General features: G+C 44.8%; 1 protein-coding gene across 2 annotated transcripts in view; it reads right to left on the bottom strand.

Moving 5' to 3' along the window:
- Window positions 1-18,141, bottom strand: part of LOC148478428 (oxysterols receptor LXR-beta-like) — a 44,319-nt gene that overhangs the window by 18,098 nt on the left and 8,080 nt on the right. Inside the window, exons 2-4 of one of the 2 annotated variants that reach the window (XM_088455424.1) lie at window positions 3,147-3,239; window positions 1,929-2,018; window positions 619-780 (exon numbers count right to left, since the gene is read on the bottom strand). In XM_088455424.1, the coding sequence (XP_088311550.1) occupies window positions 619-780; window positions 1,929-1,965 (199 nt within the window). In that variant the 5' untranslated portion in view covers window positions 1,966-2,018; window positions 3,147-3,239. The remainder of the gene's footprint in view (window positions 1-618; window positions 781-1,928; window positions 2,019-3,146; window positions 3,240-18,141) is intronic. The other variant, XM_088455423.1, reaches the window with a different exon arrangement.

Raw genomic sequence — 18,141 nt, 5'->3', positions numbered from 1 at the left:
GAACTACACATCCATGCATGACTTGCAACAGTTTTAGCATGGCCAAATCGCAAAACTGTGGCAGGGCATGCTGGGATATATAATTCTACAACAGCTGGGGTGCAGCTTATTGCCCACCCCTACTCTAGACCAACATAATGCCGCCACATGAAGGTTTGGTTAGGGACTGACAGGGTATTAAACATAGCCACCATGATCAATTCATTCAGCGGAGGCTTTTTTTAAAATTATTATTATTAAGCCTGATCCCCAGATTAGCAAGCGGCCTTGTTGCTTTTCCATCAGGGAGCCCTAAGAGACAATAAACATTTATAGGACTTCAGTAACTCTCACTGGCTCTTCTTCATTGGAAGAAATGCAACCGGTGCAAAAATTTGACAGGGCTAATTGCTAAACGGACCCAGCACAGTCTAATGCAGGCCACAGAGACTGCAATATCATGGGGTGTTAAGGTCCCAAATAACCAGGATACCAGATAATGATCCTACCAAGATTATAAGGAGGGCATTCCATAATTAAAGGGGTTCAGCTTAAAATGCACATTTTGGGGGTCTAGATCAAGGCCAGAGCTTCAGAACTGTAAGCTGGAAACGCAATTCATCCAACATGTACACTGACCAGCGCTGTGGGAGGAGCCCTCTCCATCTGTTCCCAAGATTTCATTGTCATTGGGCAGTGATAAACTTCCCCGAGACTCCGACCTTTCCTCCTTTATGTGCACTTTAGCAGAGCTGGCAGAATCCAAGAGTAACGTATCCACAGAGTGGAAAGACTCTTCATCTATACAGGAGAAAGAAACAGGAAAAAAAAAAATGGTGACTGAACTTGTGTAGGGAATATAAAATATCTATCATTAAAAGGTGACCTGCACTGTTGTCACTGGAGTTTCAACCAACCAGTAACTTTTACACCGCTGACATCCCATCATGGCCCTGCCGGATTGTGGGTTCCAACACCGGTTCACTGAAGTGGAAATAGTAACCCCCGGAAACCACTTAAAAATAAGAGAGAAGCTACAGCTACACAGACAGACATCTGTATAGTAATTGTTTTCCATTGAACATTAAAAATAGAAGCTTTTTAAAAGGTCATTTGCAGGTCAGTTTGCAAAATGACATTCAATTGGAGTACACAGAGGTGGCGCCATCTTGTGACTGCAAATGTGTAAGGTTTTGAAAAGCATGCCAATCTATTATGCAAAGCACCATATGTTGCAGTGAACAAGACTAATTTGGAATTATGAAGCCAACGCCTGAAGCTAAGATGTGTAGTGGAGATGCTTTCTTTCATATTAAAGAACTAGCAATATACTGGTAAATTCTATTTAAAAAGTATATATTTGCTTCTATTTTGGGTCATAAAAAACTACTGCCGCTACCCAATTCTGACATTTTATGTTTAGGCCTAATTTGTGTAGTACTAAACAGGTGCTCCTCTATCACAACTCCTTGCAAGTTTAGGATAACTCCTGTGTCACTGGACTGGTTGCCAAATTCTATATTATTTCCTGCACTCCAGTCTTAGAGGGAAATAGACAGCAGTAGTCTGTGACCCCAAGAGGAACTGGAACTTGGAAGCACAATTGGTGGAGTAGTTAGCATTATCACCAAAACTGTGTGGAGTTTGCATGTTCTTTCCATATTTGTGTCGCTTTACTCCAGTTTCCTCTCATAATCCAAAAACTATACTGGCAGGTTAGTTGACTTCTGACAATAAAATGAACCCTAGTGTATATACGAGTGGGTACATGTGGGAAGGACTGTAGATTGTAAGCTCTACTAGTGAATGGCCAAATATTCTCTGTAAAAGTGCTGCGGAATGTGTGCGCACTATATAAATAACTGGTAATAAATATTATGTATACCTAAATGGTAATAAATAAATCATCATTTATTAGAATGTGTGCTTTCAGGTACCCGGGTGCTTACCGAGTGAAACGTCGGAGCCATCAGCCGTGGCTGACATATTGGGTCAAGCGTCTCCAGGCATTTTCCAGGCCAAACACTGTACAAAACAAACTGACAAAAATTAAATATTACTCATACCTACTTATGTCAGCCACTAATCTAAACTCCGGCCACTCGTCTCCAGCCATTATCCAGCCAGGCGAGCAGACCTGTAGTTCCCACTAATGTCTCACTGCCTTGGGGTATTCCCTATTACAGAGCCCTTCCTGTCTCAAAAGGCAGCCTGCAATAGCATGGGGTTCTACCATTCAGCGGTAACATATATGTGATATTAGCTAGGCAGGATATATCCTGGCTTTATAATGTTGTATGCAACATAGGCTCACAACAATGTTTTAGCTTGGAGATGCCATTGTGGGTTTAAGTAAAAAGATATATACTAAAAGGAAAACCTGATAATATATATACACACACACACACTAATAAATTATATATATATATATATATATATATATATATATATATATATACACATATACACACACACACACACACACACATACATATATATATATTATACACACATACATACAAAAATACATACATACATACACACACACACAAACACATATATAGGTTGGGTCTCCCATATCCCAAATTTTGGATAACGGAATAGTCCATGTTTGCATATCACAATGAAAAATCTTGTGAATGGGCCCCCAATATACACACAGAATGCATTTATGTGTTATATACACTTTATACACACAGCCTGCAGGTCATTTTATACAATATATTCAATCATTTTGTTGCTCAAGCAAAGTTTGTGTACAGAAATGAAATTCATTTATGTGTTATATACACCTTATACACATAGCCTGAAGGTAATTTTATACAATATTTTTAATTATTTGTGCCTTAGATAAAGTTTGTGTACATTGAACCATCAAAAATCAAAGGTTTCATTATCTCAGTCATGCTAAAAAAAATTCCGTATTTCGAAAAATTCTGTATTTTGGAATATTTGGATATGGGAGACTCAGCCTGTATAACCTAATCAGAATTATTACTTTATAAGAAGCTGCTACAATTATTTTTATATCCGGCAACTATTTAAAATATACAACATGCTCATGGGATCGCCTAGGACTCTGTGCTGGAAACCAGTATACAATATTCCCCATAGCCAGGCCGGATTGCTTCTAGGCAAAAAAATTCTCATAAAGCCCCGTTACATACCACAATGTTCAGCGGAGGAGATTCCCAATGGAAGCCTGATGTCTTAATCCATCATTGGGATTAAATGCGGTCACTTCCTGACAGCAGTTGTACCTGCAAACATGAGATTTAAACAATTTTCAGGCCATAGCAGGCTGGCTGACCACTAACCAAAGACACTTACTGTATAAAGGGAATAAAAAAAATAAAAAGTAAAAAAAATTTTCAACTCTGCATGTGACAATTAAGGATGCCAGAAAACACGAGGGTCCTGTCTGGCAGTACGGTTTCCCAATCAAGTTCCTGTATCTAAGGAACTTCAGCAACTTGGCCCCTTGCAGAGAAAAATACAGCAAGCACACCCAATTCTGCAAATGCTCTGTTATCTAAAAAACTAAAAAAATAGAGATCTCAGGACAATATGTTCTGGACAGGGATGGCCTTGGCCAAAGGAATAAATAAAAATTCCAAAGCTGTACAAGGAACTTGTGCGCTTACTCCTAACTCATTTTGAAACTGAAAACTCTTTTTGAGAGATTGCCATTTCTTGTTTCTTGCTGTATGTCAATGCTCTTGACAGAAAACACTAGGCATAAAACATCTGTATAAACCAACACTAGGCATAAAACATCTGAACTATAAACCACTTGTACCACCCACACAAACATAGGAGCGCTTTACATACAGAGAGCTGCAGGGACTGCTGGCACATACGCTGGCTACACACCTGTACAATCGCACTTTGATGCGTTTCGGAAATCCCGATCACAGTGCCGATAAGCGCTTAGACACCTATACTACCTGACTTGCCATCTTCGACCCCCATCAGTCTAAAGTATCTGCTGAGAAGACACAAAGGCAGCGCTGGGACTGGAGGAGTGTGGGCAGAAGCATCGGACAGAACACTCTAAAGTGCGCACTCAGAACCTGACCCAGAGATGGGCGCGTGCAGATATTAACACTGTTGAGCAACTTTTTGCACACAAGTAAAAACTCTCGAAAACCATTACTGAGCACGCAAGAACCAAAGTGAGCGATGCCGTTGGCAATTGCGATCCCTGGGCGTTTCAGGGTGGAGTCTGGGAGGTGACCCTAAATTATAGAAAAGGGGCCATGAATCAGGCCCACGCTAGGGCTTGATACAGCAAGGATCACAGATGTGATTGCATACGCAGTCGGCCGTTATGCACTGTGCATGCGTCAAAGCCACAGTGTGTGTGCGCAAATGCTCCACTGACCCAGCGCGGAGTGATTGACAGGAAGTACCGTTTGCGGGTGGTGACGGAGGTGGTCTGAGAAACGCAGGCGTGCCAGTGCATTTGAACGCCGTTACAGGGGCGTGCATAATTAAGACACTGAGACGGCATACGCGGCCTGAGCTCTAGATACAGACAGGAAGTTTAGCATTTGAGAGTTGAAAGAGGTCAGCTCAACCACAACTGTGCAGATGCGTCCGATGTTACCGATGTTTTCGCAGACTTGCAAAGGTACTGCTTATGTAAGTAATGGGAAGTGGCCGGCTTTATACAGTGGTGGGAGTCTTGGTATAGTGCTGCGTTCAGATCCATTTGCATAATTTCGCAGCGGCCGGGTGCGAGCAATCTTGCGTTCCTTGCTGAATCAGGCACTTAGTCCGATGTACCAACGAATCAGATGAAAATGAAACTGCACATAAAATCTGATCTTTCCATGCAACCAGTTCTTTCTCGAGAAAACTTGATGAAAGGTGCCTACACACACTTATGATATCGCATGAACGGGTCAGAAATTGAAAGAACGGCCAGACAATTGTACAGGTGTGTACCCAGCTTTACCATTCAGTCACATTTAAACCTCCGCCACCTGCCCTGTAAGGCGAGCATGCGGTATATTATTCACAACACGAGAACAGATACAATGTCTCCAACACCTTTCGCACAGAAGACAAATCACTGATAACCACCCCAGTAGGGAACAACGACCGGGGGTAACCCAAGATGACTTCCTGAATTCATTCACTGCATGCGTTTAGCCTTCAGCTGACACAGTTAAGGGCCACCCTATGATTCACAGTATCTGGAGGAGAGAGACAATGAGCAAAGTCCAGGGGAAGCGAGTGAGAAGATATTCTCTCGTTCAGTGACATGTAGCAACGTGGAAGCTGTTTTGTTGCAAAACACGCGCATGACCTATAGTGACCGCATGGTCTGCAATAGGTGAAAAGTGAGTGGAAGTCTGGGCTGTGGTAGAACAAAGGGATAGTCAGCATTCACTAACAGACACATTCCTGCTCATACAAAGGCAACAAGCCACCCACATATCATTAAGGGGCATATGTATCAAAGCTTGATGTGAGATAAAATTGTGAGATATATATCACCAACCAATCAGATTCTAACTTACTCATTACTTAAACACAGCCTGCAAAATGTGTTTGGAGCCGATTGGTTGGCGATATATATTTCACAATTTTATCTCACATCAACCTTTGATACATATGCCCCTAACGCTGGGCATACACGGCCAGATAAAATGTCTGTCAGACCGACAGACATTTTATCTGTCAGCCTGCCAGCCGCAGATGTCGCCGGCATACACTGTGAGATTTCTCTCACAGTGTATTCCGCAGACATGCGCGCTCCGCCCCCGGGGGAGGAGACATTTCCCTGTTCCTTCCTTGGGAAGGAACACAGGAAATGTCTGTCTGTCGGCCGCGGCTGGGCATACACTGCCCGATAGTTTACTGGGAAATATCGCATGGGACGGGCATGCTGGACAATCCGGCATGCCCGACCGAGCAATATTTAACCCTCAGTCACCCCCCCACACGCTACAATTATCGGGGCGATCCGCCGCTATCAGGCGGATCGCTCCGATAATTGTAGCGTGTATAGCCAGCATTAGTATGATAAAGTAAAGAGACGGATACAATTGTGTAATAATAATAAATAATAATAATAAAGTGAACGGATAGTTCCATACAAATTGTAAACCGTGGATTTGCAGCATCCAGTCTCTCATTTCCCTAGTGGTCAGTGATGTAAGCAAAGCATGAGGCACTTTTTGCTTCCTGGCTAATGGATAACCTGAATGTCTAAGTTTTAGCACATAATACAGCTGCGTTCATTGTAGGGCTAACGCAGAGCCAGTTGGCGGAGCATGCTGGCTGAAATCGCTCTGCAGACGCTCAGAACACTGTAAAACGCACATGCAGCTTTCCGGCTTTTGCCTTTTAGGACGGCATATGGGTGTTCTGACGGAGGCAAAGTACAGGAGGAGCGTGGTCACACCATCATGGCTGCATGCAGACAGCTACAGCTAGGAAAAGCCATATCATATCATGGGTCAGGGGCAGGTGCAAACACTAAATGAAGTGCTTGTTACTGGTACTATATTCATCGCCCAGGCACAGAACATTGTGAGCGATCGCTATGAGCGGGGATCTTGATCATGCACACATGGATTTTTAGCTATTTAAATAATGTTAATAGCAAATGGTTTTGCTGCATGTAAGGGGAGAAGTTTAAAAATGGACACAATTCAGTGTGTCAGACGTGTTCCATAAAGTGGGCGCATATTCAGAATGTCACTCACTCTGCATCTAGATTCACCACCATTGGTAATCAAATCGCGGCGGACGCACAATGAGATTCTGACACGTGCAGCACAAAACAAAAAACTCAAAACTCGGCAAGCATCAGCACTGAGCCCACCTCTAAATCAGGTCTTGTATCTTGATTGCAACAAATATAGCCCAGGCGCTGAAGGGTTGATAAAAGCTTAACAGATTCAGGGCCCGATTCAGACCCCTCGCAAGCGGGTCGACGGCTGGGCAGTGCGCACGTGCAGCATGCGTGAGGCCTGTAGCGAGTGAATTTTCACTCGCTGTGGGACTCACTACAAGACGGGGTGGCTGTCGATTGTGATTTGACAGCTCGCCCCGTTTTGTAGGTGTGCAGGGGGGGTGGCTGGACAAACGGAGGCGTTCCTGAAGGAACGCCTGCTGTTTCTATTAGAGCAGGAAGTTCACTGGGGCTTGTGGTGCACAAGACCCTACTATAAGGGTCTCGTCGCAAGCCCGATGGTCACCCACAGCTTAGTGAGCGGCCTGGAGGCCGGTGGGGGAAAAAAAAAAGAAAAAATAGCCCGCCCTGATTCAGAACGAGCGCCTCTGAATCAGGGCCTCAGTGTGGTAGTCACTCCCACTTATCAGAAAAATGTATATTAGAAAATGAGCAACCACACAATCTGATAGGCACAAATATGGGTCACTCAAACCATTACATCCACTGACAGTTGGGTCGAGTTTTGGAGGCCAGCCATCCTTGGTTGCGGCACCCCCCACTATTACAACTGGATAACCGCAACTACATGTGTGTTTGATCCGCCTGCTTGGAAGGTAACACTGTATCAGCTGTCATTTGACTATTTGCCATTCACTATCTGTGTCCAATTGCCGGATGATGCACAGTGGGCCTGATTCAGAGCCGGACGCTATTTGCGCTCGCTCGTTCAGAAAAAGGGGCCGGCTATTTAAATTGAGTGCTCGCTCTTTGCGGTCTGTTGCCGCCTCTATGTCTGAGCGAGCGAACGAAACATGCGCTCGCTATTATGTAAAGACGCCCCTTTGCCGTTTGCATCATATGTCATCTCCGCTATTTATTAGATTAATTGAGTACATCGAAAGGCGTCTGAACTGCTCGCACTGCTTGTGGTTGGATTTTCCTACCGCAATCACGCGAACAGTTCAGGCTAAGAGACAACCAAGTGACCTGGCCGATGACGCTGCTTTGTTAATTATGCACACCCTTAAAATGCCCGTTTTGACCGTTTGGCACGCCTGCGTGCGGATCACCACTCCCCGTTTTCAAGCACCTTCCCCTGTTACCACCCACAAACGCCTCATCCCGTCACTCAAATTAGCAGGCACTCGATTTCCGACCGTACTGACTGGTTGGCGCATGCGCATTACGACCCATACGCATATGTGCGAACATCGCTCGGAGCGAACGAGCGGCTCTGAATCAGGCCCAGAGTTCAATATTCCCAGTAATTGTTACACAAATAAGCAAGGTGCTTCCAAAAGGACTTATCATTAGCCATAGACTTTTTACTGTTTCTGGTTCGGGACTTTTTAATAATAATTTTAGATTGCCTATTCTCCTGATCTTTACCATATACTATCATATTTGTTACATTGTTTTTGATTGTCTCATTTATTGATATTTGCATTGGTTTATTAATTGTAATAAACATATAATCTTCTTAACTATACATTTCCTGCATTGGTCTCAGTGACCCATATTTGTGGCCATCAGGTTCTGTGGTTGCTCCACTTTCTAATATACATTTTATCGCAGCTGGAACTCTGCATAGTGTCAGAAGTACAGACAGTGTATGTTTCAGGGGGAAAGTGGCGACCATTTTGCACCTTGCTCTGAGAGAGTGAGAGAGTGAGTGAGAGAGTGAGAGAGAGAGAGACACAGACTCAGGCACGCTCTGAATGAGGGCCGTCCTCCATAATTATGGAGCGTCCTCCTGGATGCTCGTATAGCTGTGGGTCACCACCCACAGCCTGTACGAGCGTGCAGGTTGATGGCCGCGATGGTCTTGACCATCGCCACTGCGAGCCGGAGCCTGCGGTTGAGGTTTTCAACCGCAAGCTCCGGAGTGATTTTGGCTCTATCAGAGCCAAAATCACTCCCACTGACATCACTAGCGATGTCAGTGGGCTGGCTTCTGACGGTAGGCGTTCCCTTGGGAACGCCCCCGTCTGGGAGGCACGCCCCCGGCACGCCCACCAAAGGGGGCGTGCTGTCAATCAACATCGACAGCACGCCCCCTTTGATCAGACACAACGAGCGAAGGAAAGTCCTTCGCTCGTCGCGTCTGGCACATGCGCACGATGGAGCTCCCGCCGTTGTGCGCATGCGCAGTGCACACCATCGACCCACTTGCGAGCGGACAGCCGCTTGCGAGTGGGTCTGAATCAGGCCCTCAGTGTTCTGTCGCCCATTCTGATTACGCTCAGGCTTACTCAGATGAGCGATGACAGCACTCAGATCTGCGTCGCAGGCCGAGGGCTGCTTTGATCCTCATAGGCCTCCTGCTGCATTAGCATACGTTAGTGTGCAGAGTGACAGACGCAATGCTAACACCGTGAATTAGGCCCACAGTACCTTATCCCCAAAGCTGAGAGAACAGAACAGGCAAAGTTACATATATCAGCCAGGATTTGCACATCTTGTGACCCTGCATCACTAATACATAATACATTTCTAACGTCTTGGCACCTACAGATACAATGTAACATATAATCCTGCAATCAGTACACATCTAATACAATGAGGTCATTGTGCTTGTAAATGACCTCACCGGAGCTATATGTAGCTTATCTAGCCCATAGTAAGGCTTTTCACACATTTCCGCATCGCAGAATGATAAACAAACTGGAAAGCTTGGGATTGGATTCTATGGGCTCGAATCAATTGAAGACGAATGAAATAGTGCCGGGGAGGGAGCTCCCGCAGCTATTCAATTCTGCGCGCCATTAAGGATTTCTTCTCGTATCCCTCCAGGGGTGCAAGCAGAAATCCAACAAAACTACAGGCACAATGCCATTTTCTGCCCTTAGAGCGGCGGAAACAGCATCGCGCCAGGAAGTTGAGTCGGAGAATGCCCATTCTCGCGACTAAACACCCTGTTTAAGGCGCGAGACCGGGCATTCTCTGACATAACAGCGCGCAGAATTGAATAGCTCCGGGAGCACCCTCCCGGCGCTATTTAATTTGCATTCAATTCAATCGAGCTCTATGACTGTTGAATGGATAAGATCTTCGTTGAAGGATAGGAAACAGTTGTAGTAAATGGAGTGTATTCACAGAAGGGAAAGGTTACCAGTGGTGCACCTCAGGGATCTGTACATGGACCAGTGCTTTGTAATATCCATGTTGGAGACACTGACAATGGTATTAAAGGGAAAGTATGCCTTGTTGCAGATGACACAAAGGTATGCAACAGGGTAGACACCAGGAGGGGTAAAACAAAATGACTGAGGATCTGGGTAGACTAGAGGAATGGCAAGAACATGGCAACTACAGTTTAATGTCAGAAAAATGCTAAATCATGCACTTGGGTCCCAATAACCTAAAGGAAATATAGTATCAAGGACACTATAATGGAAAAGGAGTCACCATTTCAGATGAATTGAAGGCAGGCAAGCAATGCACCAAAGCAATGAGGAAGGCAAGTCAGATGCTTGATTGCATAGGGAAAGGAATCAGTAGCAGGAAAAAAGTGATAATGCCACTGTATAGGTCCTTGGTACGGCCTCATCTAGAATACTGTGTTCCGTTCTGGAGGCCATATCTCCAGAAGGATATAGACACATTAGAGACTGTACAAAAAAGGGCAACTAAAATGGTGCATGGCCTACAGCACAGAACTTACCCGGAAAGACTAAAAGATCTTAATATGTATAGTTTGGAACAGAGAAGGGAAAGGGGGGACATGATATAAAGTTTCGAATACTTGAAGGGTTTTAACAAGGTACAGGAGGGAGACATTCTACAAAGGAAGAGATGTACAAGAACACAAGGACATGCACTGAGACTGGGAGGAGGTCAGCTCAGAGGAAATCTGAGGAAAAATTACTTCCCAGAAAGGGTAGTGGATAAGTGGAATAGCCTCCCCATCAGAGGTGGTTGTTTGTTGCAGGTGCACTACCCCTTGCCCCAGTGCCGCGTCCCCTGCCCGACACTCCCCACCACTCCAAAGCGCCGCTACCATCCTGGACCACCCCCCTGCCTCAGAGCCACGTCCCCTCCACGGCACCACGGAATATATTCTATGTAGCCTGCAATAGGGGACAGTATCTGAGGGCTGTTTAAAAAAATAGATTTAAAACACATTTTATTATTGCAAAGGCCCCAACCCGGCTACTTCTTGATGCCACCCGACTGGAAACATTTCTGGGGAGAACACTGCCTATGTTTGCCTATAATGCACTTAACCTATATTGATTCAGAGCACTGTAGACACAATGACTACTCTGTGAGAACACTCATCCAATTGTCACACTCTGCAATCTTACTTTGAGGTCTGCCAGCTGCATATTTAAAGATCACATCTGACCCTAGCAGTGTGGTATATCCTTATCTACAGGAGGGGTGGGGGTAACAAAACTATGGAGAATTTAAGGCAATTTCTTTAGCTATTTTATACCCAACAATTCTATAGCTCCATTTACCCTCATTGTTGTACCAGATGACCAATTTTCTGCTGTGCATGATAGGAATCCCATGCTTACAGCTGCATAATCTGTTCACCGTCATATTTTCAACTTTCACTTTTGTGGAGACAGGTTTTCCCTGGATTCCTGCGTCCCTAAAGTATAGCAACAGCAAAAGCCTATAGCCCATGAGGGTGCGACCTTGCAGGTTCCTATTGGTCCTACAATTGTTAACCATTTTCAGTGGTCAGAATATATATAATTTTTTTTCCCCCCCATAGACAAAAAAACCTTACGGTTTCACATGTCCCATTAAGGCTGCTTAGACATGATCTGAAAATTCACAAAACCTATTGATTTTCTGCCACTCAAACTTCAAAAAGCAAATGAAATTACGATCATTAAGGCTGACGTTCCTTGTGGAGAACCACAAGTACCAGCAGGCAGGGCACTAAGGGCCTGCTGGTACCTAAAGAAATATTAAAATAAAACAGACAGACGCCGTTTTTTAAAATATTTTATTTAGCCGGACCTTCACCTGGGGGGCGGCAGCCTTAAGCTCGTTTACATGGCTGCCGCTGCCCCAGGACTTCTATGGCATCTTCACCTGGGGGGGCGACGGCCTTTAAGCTCTTTTTCGCCTATCCAGGGCTTCCGCGGCGTCTTCTTTCTTCTGTAGCTCTTCTCTGCTGCCTCCCCGCCGCTGACTGAGTGCACGGCGACTCGCACTGGCAGTATTTAAGCCAGCCGAAGGGGCGGGGCGATGAAGACCATCTTTGAGTTTGAATTTCAAAAATGGAGCTGAGCCGCCATTTTTGAGAAGGGCAAGCTCGGTTCTCACCATTGAATTCAATGGTGAGAACCGCTCATTGGCTGAGAGGAGGAAGGCTCGCCTCTCTTAGCCAATGAGCGCTAGGCACCGGGATTTCTGGACTGAAATCCCGCAGCAGAGCTGTCATTCGGGTAGTAGTGTCCTAATGTCCATGGGGTGGGGTAATTCGTGTTTTTTTTTGCCAAGACCCAGGATTTGCCTACGTTGGAACGAAGAGGACAGATCCACGCAAAGGAGGAGGAGAGTATGGAATTTTTTTAATTACAGGTACACCATTGGATTACCTACTGGAGAAGACGACAGATTGGCTTCAGGGATGCATGTGTGAGTACGCGTGCGTGCATGCGTGCTTTAATAAACGCTTTAATAAAATTATACTTTTATATGGTGTGTTGTGTGTTTTTTTTTATATTGCTATTGTTGTGGAACTACAGCTACCAGCACGCCCGTAATGCCCCGCATGCTGATACTTGTGGTTCTCCAAGTACCAGCATGCGGGGGAGGCTTGCTGGGAACTGAAGTTCCACAGCAAAAGACAACATTTTAAATTTAATTGCACCACACTTTACATAATCAACCCCGCACCCACCGCCCAGGCGTGCCGGGGCGAGAGGGAGACCCCTTTATTGGGGGGGGGGTCCCCAACTCCCCAGGGATCCCCGGTCCAGGCTGACTAGCGGTCAGGGGTGATGCTGTAGCTGGTGGGCCCAGTGAAAGGGCTCCCCTGGCTGTGGAATCTCCCCCCACCCCCTGCTAGAAAGAGTCTGGTGCTGGTTCTGGAAAATACAAGGGGGCCCTATGCATTTTTTTCCCCTGTATTTCCAGAACCAGGACCGGCTCAGAGCCCAGTGCTGGTTGTGCTAAATATGGGGGATCCCTACGTCATTTGTCCCCCGTATTTTGGGAACCAGGACTGGTTCTGAAAAGCCTGGTGCTGCTTGTGCTTCATACGGGGGACCCCTATGTCGTTTGCCCCCTGTATTTAGAACAACCAGTACTGGGGCTCCATAGCCCGGGGCTGGTTGTTTTTTTTGGGGAAGGGGCCACGCCATTTTTTTTTTATTTATTTATTTTTTTACACTGTTTTTATTTGTAAACACAGAAGCACAGACGCGTCTCACTGACCCGTCCGTGCATCTGTGTGCTGCTATCTCTCTCCGGGGTCCTAACGCCTGCACCACCACCGCCCGCACCGCAGCTAATGCCCACTAGCCCCTACGCTCTCTTTCCCGCATCCCGGCTGCAGCAAACGCCAGCTTCCTGCCCCCCAGTCCCGGCCCCGACCGCAAACAACGGTCAACTTGCTGCACCCAAGTGAAGCCACTATGACTACACCTGCTGGAGACTCCTACTGAGGCTGCGCAACAAGTTGAACAGTCCTATCTCTACAATGGCGCATTCTTGAGGTAATAGTTTAAAAACTAACTTCCTAATTTACCTGAATTCCAAAAGCAAAAACACCCTGGCACAATAGCTACCTAAACAAACCCAAAGTCTAAATTCCAGCCCTACCCTGAGTTATGCATTCCCAAAAATCCCCCATAGACTATAGCAGAAAAGGGTTCCAAATTGAGAATGTCAGAAAAAAAAGTGACAGTTGGAGCTTTAAATCACTCCCATGTCCTCATTTTTTGTTTTTGCCCTGAAATTTGGCATGCAGCACCCATTGAGTCCTACCCGGCCATGCGAAATTTCAGATCCGGACCTCTAAAAGCTTTTGAGGTGTAGCCCCTTGAACATCCTGCCCTCCCGGAATTCGCTACGGAGAAATCCATTTTTTTTAGATACAGCCTTAATATAAGGGCACAACATATTATATATATACACATATACATACATACATACACACACACACAATATATACATATGTATGTATGTATGTATGTATGTATGTATGTATGTATATCATACATACAGTGCATCCGGAAAGTATTCACAGCGCTTCACTTTTTCCACATTTTGTTATGTTATAGCCTTATTCCAAAATGGAGTAAATTCATTTTTTTGTCCTCAAAATTCTACACACAATAACCCCAAAATTCTACACGCAAAACCCCATAATGACGTGTAAAAAGTTGAGATTTTTGCAAATTTTATAAAATTAAAAAAAAAAACCTAAGAAATCACATGTACATAAAGAAAAATATCTGCTGCTTTGAAAGTCCCAATGAGCACAGTGGCCTCCATCATCATAAATGGAAGAAGTTCGGAACCACTAGGACTCTTCCTAGAGTTGGCCGGCCATCTAAACTGAGCGATCGGGCCCTAGTAAGGGAGGTGACCAAGAACCCGATGGTCACTCTGTCAGAGCTACAGCATTCCTCTGTGGAGAGATGAGAACTTCCAGGACAACCATCTCTGCAGCAATCCACCAATCAGGCCTGTATGGTAGAGTGGCCAGACGGAAGCCACTCCTTAGTAAAAAGCACATGGTAGTTTGCCAAAATGCAACTGAACGACTCTCAGACCATGCGAAATAAAATTCTCTGATCTGAGGAGACAAAGATTGAACTCTTGACGTGAATGCCAGGCGTTATGTTTAGAGGAAACCTGGCACCGCTCATCACCAGGCCAATACCATCCCTACAGTGAAGCATGGTGGCGGCAGTATCATGCTGTGAGGAAGTTTTTCAGCGGCAGGAACTGGGAAACTAGTCAGGATAGAGGGAAAGATTAATGCAGCAAAGTACAGAGACATCCTGGATGAAAACCTGCTCCAGAGCACTCTTGACCTCAGACTGGGGCGACGGTTCATCTTTCAGCAGGACAACGACCCTAAGCACACAGCCAAAATATCAAAAGGAGTGGCTTTAGGACAACTCTGTGAATGTCCTTGAGTGGCCCAGCCAGAGCCCAGACTTGAATCCGATTGAACATCTCTGGAGAGATCTGAAAATGGCTGTGCACCGACGCTTCCCATCCAACCTGATGGAGCTTGAGAGGTGCTGCAAAGAGGAATGGGCGAAACTGCCCAGAGATAGGTGTGCCAAGCTTGTGGCATCATATTCAAAAGACTTAAGGCTGTAATTGCTGCCAAAGGTGCATCAACAAAGTATTGAGCAAAGGCCCTCATTCAGAGCCGTACGCTCTGAGCAGAGCGCACGCTCTGCATGAGGGCCGGGCTCCTTTTTCATGGAGCGTCCTCCTGGACGCTCGTATAGCTGTGGGTCACCACCCACAGGCTATACGAGCGTGCATTTTGATGGCCGCGATGGTCGTGACCATCGAAATTGCGAGCCGGAGCCTGCGGTTGAGGTTTTCAACCGCAAGCTCCGGAGTGATTTTGGCTCTATCAGAGCCAAAATCACTCCCACTGACATCACTAGTGATGTCAGTGGGCCGGCTTCTGACGGGAGGCGTTCCCGTGGGAACGCCCCCGTCAGGGAGGCACGCCCCCGGCACGCCCACCAAAGGGGGCGTGCTGTCAATCAACATTGACAGCACGCCCCCTTTGATCGGACACAACGAGCGAAGGAAAGTCCTTCGCTCGTCGTGTCTGGCGCATGCGCACGACGGAGCTCCCTCCGTCGTGCGCATGCTCAGTGCAGACCATCGACCCACTTGCGAGCGTACAGCCGCTCGCGAGTGGGTCTGAATCAGGCCCAAAGGCTGTGAATACTTATGTACATGTGATCTCTTAGTAGCTTTTTTTTTTTTATTACATTTACAAAAATCTCAAAAAAAAAAAAAAAAAAAAACTTTACACGTTGTCATTATTGGGTATTGTGTGTACAATTTTGAGGACAAAAATTAATTTCTTCCATTTTGGAATAAGACTGCGACATAAAATGTGGAAAAAGTGAAGCGCTGTGAATACTAATATATATAGTGAGCAGATGAAAACAGATTTTTAATAGATGGTGTTATGACCAAGGGATCATAGTAATGTAATTTTAAAATTGTACTGCTACATTTTGTGGATAAAAGTGCTATGTCCAATGCATGTCAAATTTATCTTCAACTGTAAATATCTTTCTTTTAAAAGGTAACAAAAAACACCTTTATCCACTGGCCTCTTCACCCCATATACATGCGCAGGAAAATCATCACTGTTTAGATATGGTAATGTGCGTATCCACAAATCGCGTCCCAGGCTTGTAATTACTAAATTACTGAACGATTTTTTAATCATGCACACAGTGAATGGAAATCGTTCGTTTATTCTGTACAACATCGATTTTCTGAACGAAAATAGTTTGTTGGACAGTCAGAATGGACGATGAACTACAAACGTGAACGCGCATGAACGATTATCGTTCACCTTAAAAAGATGAACGATTTTACAAACGATTTAACGATAACGACGTCATTATAGTTAAATCGTTAAAAAAATCGTTGTGTGTACGCACCTAAAGTTGTTAAAAAATTATTCTAACCACCTCTTAGGCCTTCTGAAATTGTTACACGTGTACACAAAGGGCTCGATCTAATTAGGGGCAAATTACTTGTGGCGCGAGCAAGTGTACTTATGGGATCGCCGAACTTGTACATATCTATAGGGCCGCGAGCAAAATAGTGCGAGTACGGGGTGAGGGGGCAAATTGTACGCCGTTTACAACGGCAACTGGACCCCTACGCATCTAATGGGACAGAGTCCAAATATTGTTAATAAACATTACTTGTAGAATCAGATCTTTTGATTCAATGACAAAATAGTTGGGTGCGGGCAGCTTAAAAGGATAAGAGTTCATTAAATTGAGCAATAATATTGAATATTACTTAACTGGGGTCAAGCATCCCTTATAATAAGAAGAAGTGTTACTGATGCAGGATCTGATTATAGCCAAGTGAATTACCTATGAGATAATACACAAGGATGAGCATTTAAGCAGCAGAAAATCTGAGATACTGGAATAGAAATGACTCATTGCTGCATTCAGCAAATATTCATGAACAGAATCTATTCAGTTGAGTTTTTGTTCACTATGAGCGAGAGACACAGAGGCCTCTGTCTTTATAGCTTACATATACAATTTGGATAATACAAAAGATTTGAATGTGTAATCATATTACACACAACTGTAATTGTGCTCTAAATGGCAACCAGAAGCCATTTAAAAATATGTGGATAATAATAATAAAAAAAAATAAGTCACTTTAAAGAAGGCCAGGCACACGTTATGTACATGTTAGCGCATCCATGTTTTGCATTTCGTTACGTCATCCTTTACAATTAACCACATTTCATTTTCACAGGATTGGACAATAGTAATTTCTCAAATACGTATAAGAATAACTGAACAACAATGGTAAATGTCACAGGCAAGGACAGCCGCCAGCTGTTAGACAGGGTATGTTACATGCACCTCATTGCTTAGTAAATTCCTAAATAATATCAGTGCACTTAAAGTGGTACGAGGCCCATATTACTAGTTGGAATGTGGAAGACGAACTAGCAATATTTACAAATACGCAGACGTTTCAGGAACTAGACAGATCGAAATATAAGAGCACCCATATTTCCCACCCATTTAATATGCTTTCAGCCCAAGTAAACAATGAATAACTGGAGATCAAAACGTAAAAGGCATTCTATCCAATTAGATCGGACTGATGGATCGTCCCATCAGCCCCTGACTTCTCCAGTGTGCTCTGCCCTTTGCCTGGTTAGGTTCAGGTGTGGATCCGGCGGTCAGTGTGTTTGGGGTATCTACAGCACAATGGTGAGTATATCTCATGTAAGCATGTAATCTTTATCTCCTTTTTTTACAAAAATGAAGTCCTAATAACTTCTAGACTTACTGGCAAATTTTATTATTTTTGGTGTATGTCATTTTCAAGTCCGTTTAGAGTTTGATATGTTGTTTATTGATGGTGTCTATACACTGAAGTGCCAAAAGCCATATGGATAGATGCCTAGCATCATGTAGGACCCCCTCTAGCCCAGCAAAGTGCAGCGACACGACGTGGCATCAATTCAACAAGTAGGCAGAAGACCTCTGGAGCGATGGTGACCCATGCAGTCTGGATAGCTT

This window comes from Taudactylus pleione, unplaced genomic scaffold, assembly GCF_031769625.1.
Source record: "Taudactylus pleione unplaced genomic scaffold, aTauple2 ptg000655l, whole genome shotgun sequence".
Lineage (NCBI taxonomy): Eukaryota > Metazoa > Chordata > Amphibia > Anura > Myobatrachidae > Taudactylus > Taudactylus pleione.
Note: the sequence above shows the minus strand (reverse complement) of the source record. Positions and strands in the feature narration are given on the sequence as shown.